This window comes from Bubalus bubalis, chromosome 20 (assembly GCF_019923935.1).
Source record: "Bubalus bubalis isolate 160015118507 breed Murrah chromosome 20, NDDB_SH_1, whole genome shotgun sequence".
In the NCBI taxonomy this organism is placed as follows: domain Eukaryota; kingdom Metazoa; phylum Chordata; class Mammalia; order Artiodactyla; family Bovidae; genus Bubalus; species Bubalus bubalis.
In genome coordinates, this window is record NC_059176.1 from 1,435,589 (window position 1) to 1,447,316 (window position 11,728).

The 11,728-nt window shown below is 55.0% G+C and overlaps 1 protein-coding gene across 1 annotated transcript; it reads left to right on the plus strand.

Moving 5' to 3' along the window:
* The first annotated feature begins 379 nt into the window (after positions 1 to 379).
* LOC123330743 lies at positions 380 to 3,702 on the plus strand. Its single transcript, XM_044932859.2, has 2 exons — positions 380 to 966; positions 2,536 to 3,702. Exons 1-2 carry the CDS (start codon positions 879 to 881, stop codon positions 3,108 to 3,110), a joined length of 663 nt encoding a protein of 220 aa, XP_044788794.2. The 5' UTR covers positions 380 to 878; the 3' UTR covers positions 3,111 to 3,702.
* The last annotated feature ends 8,026 nt before the right edge of the window (positions 3,703 to 11,728 follow it).

Genomic DNA, 11,728 nt, shown 5'->3' on the forward strand with positions numbered 1-11,728 from the left:
CGGCTGCCGCAGGTCACGCGGTCAGCGCTGGGTCGCAGGAGTGGGCCGCCGGCTGCCGCCCAGCCCAGGGCCCCGTTCCCGCCGCGTCCCCGCTGGAGTCTTGCCGGCACTGGCCACGCGAGGGGGCCCGAGCTCCACCCACGGCCCTGGCTCCCGAGACGGGGCGGTGGGCGCGGCCTCCGGGACCACCCGGCTTCCAATAGGAAAACGCGGCCCTCTCCCGGCGCCCGAGCGAGCGGGGCTGGGAGCAGCCCTCCGGGGAGGGGGTCGTTGGGCTTGGTGCCCCAGCCCGCAGAAGAGGGCGGGGAGGAGGGAGGAGGCGGACTCTGCCCCGGGGCGGGGCGCTTCCTGGGGGAGGTGGCACCTTTGGCCGCAGCCCCGGTGGGGAGGAGAGAGGGGCTCGGGGTCGGAGCGCGCCCGCCTGAGGAGAGGTGTCCATCTCATGGACTCAGCAGCCCGGGAGGTCGCGCCACGGCCCCTTCCCCCTCCACGAGAAAGTTCCCCTCCCCACAAGCCCCCGGAGCTGGGGGGCAGATCCACCCCGCTTGCTGGGGCTGGAACTGAGGTTCTGGGTGAATAATGGACGCTGCACAAACAGGTAATAACGCTGCTCCTGCGGCGGGGGAGACGCATCCTTATTAATATTTATTAAACCCGCGGCCTGTCATTCAAGAGCCTCATAAATATTAATTCCCAATTAAACATTTATATGAAGGAGATTGTTTCTCCTCCCCCTCAAAGACCTGTTTGAAGCTGGGGTTGCTGGTGGCCGTAGGGGACGTGGGGTCTCCAGGGAGGGGCGCAGGGGGTGGGGCTGGCAGTGGGGCGATCCCCTCTGTGCCTGGGCCCTGACCAGCTCCTCCTGCCCCCTCCACCTCATGCCGAGTCCCGCAGAGGTTCCGCTGCTGACCGGTCAGGACACCTGCCGTGGTCCCGGCTCCTGTGTCGCTGCCCAGCTGGTCTCGAGTGAGTTATCAGTGAGGTCAACTGCACAGGGCAGTGAGGTTTAGGGGGCAGGGCTGTGGGTGAGGGTCTGGCAGAAGGGGGAAGGGCTGCCCCTCAGACAGACTGGCGAGGCCCCGGAGTCCCCTGCAGACTCCAGGCCACAGTGGCGGGGTCTCCTGCCCCGTGGGCCTCGGGTGTTGGCGTGGAGGGCTGGTAACCGGTGGTCCTCAGCCCCTGCCCAGAGCTCCCGCTCTGAGCGTGTGTGACAGAGCAGGGCGGGCTCTGGCTAGGTCGGGACACTTGCAGTATGTGGGGCGGTCGGGGGCCGTCTCTGCAGCCCTCGGCTGCGGCTCCGACCCCAGACACCACTTACCAGGGTGGCGTCCTGCAGCGCCCGCCTTTGAGGAATCTCGGGGTGAGGACCCTCCTGTCTGCCCTGCGCGGCAGGCTTTCTGCAGTTGTGATGCATGCGACCGCCTCCCCGCATCCTGGCCCACCCCGGGCAGCTTTCTGAATGCCAGCCTGGTCGGCGGGAGCCATGGCCCTGCGGTCTCCAAGCGTGTGGCTCAGTTGCCCGGCACACCCTGGGGCTCCCCTGAGGTGCCCGTGGGCAGTTGTCCCCGGGCGGCCCGTGCCCACAGTTCTCTCTCACTGGCCTTCACGGTCCCACCTGCGGCCCATCTGGAGCCAGCTTTGTATAAAGACCAGCCTTCTCTCCCCGTGATGAGCCGCGTCCCCAGCGCCGTGTCTCCCTGGCCAGGTGTGGGTCACCGGCGCCCTCTGAAGCCCACATGACCCCAGGGGGGACCCCGTGGGGTCATCTGTGTTTTCAGGGAGCCAGCGCTGTCTTCCTGCTCTTTTCCGGTCTGTGTCCCCATTCCTGGGCCTTCAGTCTCTGTGGGCAGATTTAGGAGGAGTTTCCTAAAAAAGCCTGCTCAGGCTCGGATTTGCAGGACACTGGTCTGGACACTCACCTGAGGACAGTCGGCCCAGCCATGCTGACTGCGTCTCTTTCTCGCTTCGGTCGACGTCAGCATCCTTCCTTGGAGTCCTAGGACATGCACGCGCAGTCCGCTCTGCGGGACTTAATTCCCGGCTTGGCTGCTGTTTGGACTGCGAACCATGGCTCACCTCCTGCGTGTTACCAGCAGTGTGGAGTCTTACCATGATTGCTGGAGGTTTATCTTGTGGCCCGTTAGTGCCAGAGGCTCTCATGTTGAATTGCTTACATTTTCTACGAAGACAGTCGCATTATCCACGCATCGTGAGGGTCTTCTCCAACCCTCCCTCCTCTGACTTCATTTTTTCTGTCCCACACGTTTCCTGGGTCTTTCAACATTATGTTCAGCAGAGTGGTGGCGGGGGACAGTCTTGATTTACCTCTGATCTTGAGGAGTCTTAGATTTGTCCTTTAAGTCTGCTGTCTCCTGAGGGGTGTTTGAAGATAGAGTTTATCAAGTAAAAATGTTCTCTTGCATTCGAAGCCTTCCAGGAGTTCTTAGAGATTACTAGGTGTTGAACTTTGTGCAGACCTTTGCTGTGTCTGCTGAGATCACTCATGTGGCTTTTTTCCTCCTTTGCTCTTTTCAGGAGACTCCGCTCATCTAAGGGCGAGCTATCCGGACCCTCTGGACTGGGGAGTTGGTGTTATTTTGAAGCAGGGCTTGTGGACTGGCATGGATCACGAGGAGCACCATTACTTTATGAACCTCTCGGAAAGAAAAAGTGCTGCCTGTGAACCCAGGAGCCGGTGCCTGCGGGTACAGCCCGAGCTTACATTCACCAGGCGCTCTCCGGACCTCTCTGACGCGGGTGTGCACAGCGGGTGCTTGTGCAAGCGGAAAAAGAGAGGAGACGGAGACGGTCGGGCTCAGGAGGCCCTGGGGTCCTCGTGCCAGGAAGGGCGCTCCCAACCACTTCCCACCCTGAGCCTTCAGGCCCCTGTTTTCCACACGGAATGGTCCCGGGTCCCCGGGAGGGTGGGCAACGCCGCGCTCTGGAGAAGATTCACCCCTGCTGTGCCCAGCTTGACGCTGGTGCTTCTAGAAAGGCAGCAGACGTCCGGGACAGCGGTCAGACGGTGGCCGGGACTTGAGCTCCTTCCTCAGATGGCCGTCCTGAGCTTAGTCCCCCGACAGCCAGGCTTCGCCACGCTGCCTCCCTGATGGAATGGGACGCTCCCCGGGGACCCCAGCTGTCCCGTGTCCCGCCCTGCCCCCCTTCCTTGGACACACACTGAGGTGGTTCTGCGTGGACCCCTGCAGGTGGCACAGCCTCGTGGTGAAGGGGTGTCCCCACCAACACCGCCCTGTGAGTGGCCTCTGACCCTCTGGCCACACCTGCGTTCCTGGGGCTCCTCAGGGTTCCTGAGTCACTCGCCCGACTCACAGAGCCCGGAATGCTCTCTGCTCAGTGACGGTTTTCTAATAAAGGACGCAGACCAGGACCAGCCAAACGAGATGCCTGGGTGAGCCCCGAGCTGCTAGGCTGGCCCCTCGTGGCTCAAGACGGCCCCCTCCTGGCCCAGCCCTGCATCCTGCCCGGAAGCCCACCGGAGCGATTATCACGTGGCCTGACGGCCAGATCTGGGCCACGCAGCTGAGTTAGGCTCCAGCCCCCTCCCTCCCCTCCACGCTTGATCTGTCTGGTGTCGAGCCCCCCACCCCCTCCAAAGCCACTCATCAACATGAGCTCAGGTGCGGCTCTGGGTCTGGGGTCTGGGGAGTACAGACCACCACCCCCAGGGCTCCAGGAAGGAGCTCTTTGATTCCCCGTCCCCCTAGCCTGGCCCCAGGGAGGCATGTGACACCCTGCAGCTTGGGCGGAGGGAGGAGGGGAGGGAAGGTGCAGGAGGCGCTGGATCCCGAAGACTTCTGTTCGTCATCCCCTATTTTGTTCAGAGGCACGTGAGTGAATGGTGGTCTTTCCTGTTCTTTGATTGCGGACAGGCTTGTCCCAGCCTCTCACAGGGCGTGTGGAGAGCCTGGTCTCCAGGGGTACTGGGTACTGGGTACTGTTTACTGGGGGCATGGTCCTGGGGCAGCCGTGAGGATGAGGTGCCCCAGGGGAGAGGAGTGCTGCCCAGGGCCCCCAGGGAAGGCTGCCCTGGTTAGTGCTTCCTGCCCCTCAGCCGGGTCACCCCACTGCCTGCCTGCGGGTTCATACATGTGGCCCTGTGCAGGGCGGAGAAGTCGGGTGGGAGGCGGGGGTGCAGGTCGGCGTGGCTGGGCTGTCAGGCTGCGCCCACGAGGCTGGGCACCCAGGGATGCTGCACGGGGTGTGGTGGGAGGTCTGAGGGGCTTCAGCAGAGCCCGCACCTCCCCCTTGTCCTTTCCAGAGCGGGTGTCTCTGCAGGGGCGACGGGACTTGTGTCTGCCGTGTGGAGCCGGCTCTCACGGGGAGGCAGTGGGTGATGCCTCAGCCTGGTGCTCGGGGACACACACTGTCTGTGTCCCCCAGGTTCAGAGTGCCGTGCAGTTCAAAGCACCGAGTGGAATGTCTGTGTCCACAGCTTGGGTGGGGAGGGCGTGGGCAGGGCTCAGGGCTCAGGGCTCAGGGCTGTGGGGGTGCGGGTGGGGAGGGCATGGGCAGGGCTCAGGGCTGGGGGGCTGGAGGGATGGGGTGGGGTAGCGGGGTGGGGTAGCTGGGTGGGGTGGGTGGGCCCCAGCCAGGGCACGAAACTCGCGTGTGGCTGCAGCTGTCCTCCCCCCAGCCCACATGGACCAGGAGCCCACTGTTCTGGCCGCCCGTGCCCCCTGCATGGCCCCCCCCATCCCGTGCTGCTCCTGCCTGCTCTCCCGGCTGATCTCGGGGAGGATCCGGGCAGCTGTGGACTGTGCGTTGGGCTCACTTGGGATTGCGAGCTGCCCCTCACTCAGCAGGGTGTGCCCTGTCCTGCTTCCCCGCCATGTGCCACCTCTGGGGCCAGATGGCACCACCCAGAGGTGCTGGGGGACAGGCTGCTGGACTGAACTCAGTTTCCTCCCTTGCCAAGTTCCTGTTTGAAGCTTAGCCTCCAATGTGGCTGTGTTTGGAGAGAGAAGGTAACTAAAATTAAGTGAGGTCAGGAGAAGGCTGCTTCGGTCCACTCTCTGCAGGGCTGAGGCCCGCAGCTCGGGTGAGGCCCACGGTGGGGCTGCAGAAACTGGGGCTGGGGCCAGGGGCGACCTAGGGTTTTGGGTCTCGGACAGCAGGTGGGCAGCCAGGTCTTCAGCCACCCTGCTGCCCACAGAGCCCGAGGGTCAACCCATGGAGGTGATTTTCCATGGCACACAGATGTTCTGATACAAGCATTTAATCAATGCTGCTGGGAGTGAGAATGGATTGGCTTGAAAGTGTCCAAAACCAGGCAGAGGACTTCAGAGTCTGGTGAGTGGCAGCAGGTGCAGGCCGGCCACGCCGATGGGGTGACGGCCAAGGCCGGGCCCTGGTGAAGCTGGTGTCAGCATCCAGCAGGAGGCCGCGTGCAGCGATAGAAGGCGCCCGAGACCCTCGTGGCCCCTGGACCGCATCCTCGGCCCGCTCTTCAGCTATGTGTCTTTTTCCTTTCCAGGTCGTTTTTTTGTCAGAGTTGTTTTTATGTTCTGGATTCTAACAATTCACTAGTCACACGCACTGCAATGCTTTTACCCGAGTCTCTGTTTGCTTTTCGCTCTGTTTGTGGGCAGCTTCTGGCGCTCGGAGCGTCATGTTCAAGCTGGACGGCTTATCAACGCGCTGCTTACTGTCTGTCCGTCCTGTGCCTCTGTGAGAAGCCCTTCGCGTCACCGGCATCACACGCAGGCTCTGTTTCCTGTAAAAGGCTCACAGAAAAGCCTGAATGAACTTTTGGGCCAACCCAGTGGTTTGGTTTCTCACGTTTCACAAAACGTAAGAGTCTATAAGGCGATTTTCATCGCCCTGCAGCTCCGTGCGCCTGTGGCAGAGGCCGGCACGGAACCGAACCCTCCTCCCGTGGAAAGGCGGTGTCCTTGCGGCGCTTGTGAGACAAGCTGCTTTCACGCCTACGCCGTACGGTGTGGCAGCCCAGAGCCACAGGTGCCATCCACACGTAAGCAAACTGACATGAAACAAAATTTAAAACTTGGTTTCTCAGACCCCGTTGCTGGTGTTTCAAATGCTCAGTGGTCACACGAGTGGATACTTATAAAAATGAATACAGGTAGGAAAGGTGTAGAAACACGATTCCGTGATTGCGTGAACGCACGTGGACATCAGCACTAATTAAGGTCATCCTGAAGGATGGAAGATTTAGAAAAACTGGCCACATTTCAGAAATACCAACCTGTTGGGCCTGCAAGATGCATTCTCTGCTGAAAGAGTAGTCAACTTAGAAATCAGTAGTAAATGATATTAGCAAACCCCACAGTTTCAGAATGAAAAAAAAAAAACGCTTCTAAATAGTCCAGCTTCAAAGAGGCGCTCATACGGAAATGAGAAAATAGATCTGAACAGTAACTGCTTACCAAAACTAGTGGATGAAGCGGGGAGGAGCCCGTCTGTTTTATGCATTTTTGTGTAAATCCAGTATTTTGGGATCTTAGTTTCCTGACCAAGGATAGAACCCACACCCCCTGCAGTGGAAGCACAGAGTCTTAGCCACCGGACTGCCAGGGAAGCCCCCATACCTGAGACACTTTGGTCTGGGACTTCCAGCCTCCAGGACTATGAGAAAATAAATTTCTTAAAAATAATTTTTTGAGCCTCCTACTTTGAGATATTTCTTTATGGCAGCCCTAGCAAACTAAGACATATGCTTTTCTCTCTTTGCTTTTAATATATTTTCTTTATCATGAAGTTCTGCAGTTACACTGTGGTATAATTAGGTATGTGATTGATTTTAAAATTCTGCATGGAGCTTATGAGTCATGGATCTGAGATTCTACCTTTCATCAATTCTGGAAACTTCTCAGCCCCTGTCTTGCAGAAGAGAGCTCGCAGAGAGGGGCTGAGACTGCTGTCCTTAGAAAGTTCTGCTTGAAAGGGTGACCTGTGGCTGACCTCTGGGGACGTGGGTTTCTGGAGAGTTCCCGCCACCTCTAGAACTTGCTGTGGCTAAAGTGTTTGTGCAGACAGTGTGGATTATTGAACCTCTGATAGATAGAGCCTGCTGGCATGAGCTGCTCCCGATAAAAACCCCGGGCCCTGGGGTCTGTGTGCTGAACCACAGCAAGTAAAAAGGCTGCTTTTACTCTGTGCTTCTGATCTAGTTCTCTCCCCACTAACAACCAAAGAGGAACCATACTTTGAGGCAGAAAGTCATTGTAACACTCCAAAATATCGGGTCTGATTTTAAAATGCTGAAACTCACTACTGTGATTCTGCACTAGGCCAGTCTGTAGACACACAGTCTCTGCACTTCACACACTCCGAGCCCCTGCCCTAAATCCTTCGACCATCCCCGTCCTCCAACAATGGAGCACAGAATGGAATTAAGCATGCAAATGCTAAGCTAGGATTTCGAGGGTGGGGGAGAGAGGAAAGGATGTGGGTATTTGGGTTAGTTCTGGCATTTTGCAGCTACGAAAGAGGCTGCAGCGAACAGCCTTGTGCCGTGGTATTTCCAGGGCGCGTCCTAGACCGTCTGGGTCATAAGGGAAGGACGTGTGTAGTTTCTTGTGCCGTGGTATTTCCAGGGCGCGTCCTAGACCGTCTGGGTCATAAGGGAAGGACGTGTGTAGTTTCTTGTGCCGTGATATTTCCAGGGCACGTCCTAGACCGTCTGGGTCATAAGGGAAGAACGTGTGTAGTTTCGTAAGACACGGCCCAGCTCCTGTCCCAGGAGTTTGTTCGTTTGGCTTCTCCCAGCTTGTGTCAGGGCGCCTCTTCCCCCACAGCCTCAGGGGCAGAATGAGTTGTCGCTCCTGGTTTCATCAATATGAAGTTGTATCTGAGTGTAGGGTTTTGTTTTTTGGTGTGTGTGTGTGTGGTAGAATAACACCTGCAATTGTAGCCATTAAAAAGAAACCTTGTGAGTTTTTGCTTCTGTGTTTTGGCTGCGCCGGATCTTGGTTGCTGGTGGGCTCTCCCCTAGTTGCCCTGCGGGCTTCTCATCGCAGCGGCTTCTCGTCTCGGGCACAGGCTCTAGGGCGTGCCCGTTCCGTACTTGTGGCACACGGGCTTCGTTGCCCCTCAGCATGTGGGGTCTTCCTGGACCAGGGATCGAGCCTGTGTCCCCTGCGTTGGCAGGCGGGCTCTTTACCGCTGGACCACCGGGGAAGCGCCCTGCCCACTTTTACGTGAACAGCTCTGTGGCGCTGAGCACGCTGGCACTGCTGTGGAGCCAGCCCCGCCGTCACCTCCAGGACTCTCCTGGAGATGACTCTCCTGAACAGGCGCCCTGTCCCTCCAAACACTGGCCTCTCGCCCTTCCTCCCCAGCCCGGCCCCGCCATCTGCTCTCGGCCCCTGAATCTGACGCTCTAGGGCCCTCCTGTGAGGAGGAGCTCTCTCCTCTGGTGACTGGCTTAGTTCAGCGAGTATGATACCCTCAGGGTTTGTGCGAGTCGAAGCCTGTGTCAGGATTTTATTCATTTTTGAGGCTGAATACCTTGCTGTGGTTTTAACTTGCATTCTTCAGTCGTGTGTGAGGTTGGACACTATTTTGTGTGTTTAAGGGCACTTTTACATCTTCGGGGCGGATTTTCTGTTCATGTTCTTCCTCCATTTGTTTCCAGTGGGTTTTTGTTCCCCCGTCTTCAATATTTACGAAGTTTTGATGTTGTTGTTGTTTAGTCACTAAGTTGTGTCTGACTCTTTTGCGACCCTGTGGACTGTAGCCCATCAGTCTCCTCCATCCACGGGCTTCTCCAGGCCAGAACACTGGAGTGGGTTGCCGTTCCTCCCCCAGTGGATCTTCCCAGCCCAGGAATCAAACCCACATCTCCTGCATCCGCAGGTGGATTCTCTAACACTGAGCCACCAGGGAAGCCTGAATTAGGACTATTTCTCTTTTATCTCGACTTCTTTGGTGGCTCAGCTGGTAAAGAATCCGCCTGCAATGCGGGAGACCTGGGTTCGATCCCTGGGTTGGGAAAAGCCCCTGGAGAAGGGAAAGGCTACCCACTCCAGTGTTCTGGCCTGGAGAAATCCATGGACTGTACAGTCCATGAGATGATACGTGCTATACATACTTTTTCTTAGTTTCTCAGTTAGTTATCTTTTGACTTTGCTTACAGTGCCTTTTTCTCTGCAAAATTTTAGCTTTTGTTCAGTCAGGTTTATAATCCTCTTCTCTTATTGCCTCTGGATATTGAATCATAGTTAGAAATTCTTTCCCTGTGTCAAAGTTAATGGCATTCACTCCTAGTTCCTTCGGCACTGATCTGGTTGGAGTTTACTGTTGGGTGTGGTGTGAGGCGTGGATCTAACTCATGTTTTTCCAAATGGCTTCTGAGTTGTCCCAGCACCACTTGTAAAATGTGCATCTTTTAAAAGAAGCCACTAAGCTGCCAGCGCGGCTGTGCTGTTTTACACCCACCAGCAATGTCTGGATGAGCGAGCCAGTCTTGCTGTAGGATCAGCAGCATTTGCTGTTATGAATTTATTTTTGGCCATTTTGATATGTGTGGTTTTAATTTTTATTTTCATCTTTTTGTGTGCTTGTTTGCCATCTGTGTATCTTCTTTGGTGAGATGTCCACTTACGTCTTTTTCTCTTTTCCTTTTTTCTCAAACTTATTTATTTGGCTGCACTGGGTCTTGGTTACTGCATGCAGGCTTTCTCTAGTTTCGGCGAGCAGGCGCCACTCTCTAGGCTGTGGTGTGCAGGCTTCTCATTGCGGTGGCTTCTCTTGTTGCAGAGCACAGGCTCTAGGTGCTTGGCTCAGTAGCTGTGGCCTGGGGGCTTCGGTGACCCAAGGCATGTGGAATCTGCAGCATGTGGAATTTCCCTGGACCAGGGATGGAACCCATGTCCCCTGTATTGGAAGTCAGAGTCCTAGCCACTGGACCACCAGGGATGTCCTGCCTGTTTTCTAATTGGATTACTATTTTCTTCCTGTTTAGTTGGAGAGTTCTTTGTATATTCTAGATACAAGCCCTTAGTCAAATATGTGGATTGCCAATATTTACTTCCGGTCTGTAATTTTTCTTATTCTCTTAACAGGGTTTTGCCCAGATAAAGATTTAAATTTTGATGAGGTCTAAAGTGGATAAAATGAGGTCCATTTTATCCACTTTGGGGACCGTTTCTTTTCAAACTAGAAATGTACTCATGACCCAACAATTGTTACTCTTTGGCATTTATATCAGAGAAATATACACTTAAGTTCATGCAAAAACCTGTCTGTGAATACTCACAACAACTCTATTGATAATGTCCCCAAATTAGGAACAGCTCCAGGGTCCTTCAGTGGGCAAATGTTTAAATAACCCGACGAGCACACAGTGGCAAGAGAAAGGGGCAGACTACCGATGCTCTGGGCGGGGCCCTGTGAAAGGGCCAGTGTCTGCGGCCGCCGCGGTGCGGCTCTGCTTAGGCTCTTACAGGGTGATGCCGTCAGGTGGAGGGCAGATGAGTGGTCGTCAGGAGTTCGGGTTTGGGGCAGGGAGGCTGGGGGCTGTAGAAAGGCAGTCGAGGCCGCCCTGTGCAGCCCTCTGCAGTGTGCTTGTGGTGGTGGGTGGACAGGGCATGGGATGCATTAGGAAGTGCATGGAACATGTCAGGAGGTGCATAGAGCTCTCTCTCTCTCACACACACACATCACACATGTGTAACTGGGGCAGTCTAAATGGCCTCACGGATTGTACCAATGCCAGTTTCATAGTGTGGACACAGTGCAGTTATGTAGATGCCAACCTTGGCAGAGATGGGGTGTGGCTACTTGGGGCCTCCCTGGACATTTCTTTCCAAATTCTTGTGTCTATAATTATTTCAAAATAACATATTTAAAAACACATGTAACATATAGACAGAGTCCATCTTTGCCCCTATGATTTGAGATGCTGTCTTTACCATATACTAAATTTTCCTAGATGCATATGCTTATTTCTGGACTTTCTATTCCATTCCCCAAGTCTGTTCATCTACTGTTGCTCCAGTATCTGGTTACAGCAGCTTTATAGTATGTTTTAAGAGAGTGCTGCCTTTATCCCTCTCAAATGTTTTCCTGGATCTATTTGTATATGTTCTTTTTTTTCCCATGCAAACTTTAACTTGTCTAGCTCCGAAAAAGCCTTGTTGGCATTTTATTGAGATACCATTAAATTTACATTATAAATTCACTGAGAGGGAACTTAAATCTTTATGTTACACATTTTATTCAAGAACAGGGGATGTCTGGGACTTCCGTGGTGGAGCAGTGGCCATGACTCTGGTCCTTCTAATGGGGAGTGCGGATCAGATCCCTGGCTGGGGAACTCAGATCATGCATGCGGTACAGTGTGGCCAAAAACTGAAAAAGAAAACAAAAAACAGGGAAGCCTTTCAACTAGCTTAAGTCTTTCAGCTTTAAAGAAAACATTTTAAAGTTTTCTTCAAAAAGGTTTTGCACTTTTTGTTGATTTTTTTCCCCCAAGAATTAATATTTAATCTTCGCTGCTACTGTAACTGGTGTTTTCTGTACCATTACATCCTCTAACTACGCTCCCCTGGTGGCTCAGAGGATGAAGAATCTGCCTGCAACGTGGGAGACGCAGGTTTCATCTGGTTAGTGTTTCAGGTTTCAGTTCAGTTCAGTCGCTCAGTCGTGTCCAACTCTTTGTGACCTAATGGACTGCAGCACGCCAGGCTTCCTTGTCCACCACCAATTCCTGGAGCTTGCTCAAACTCGTGTCCATCGAGTT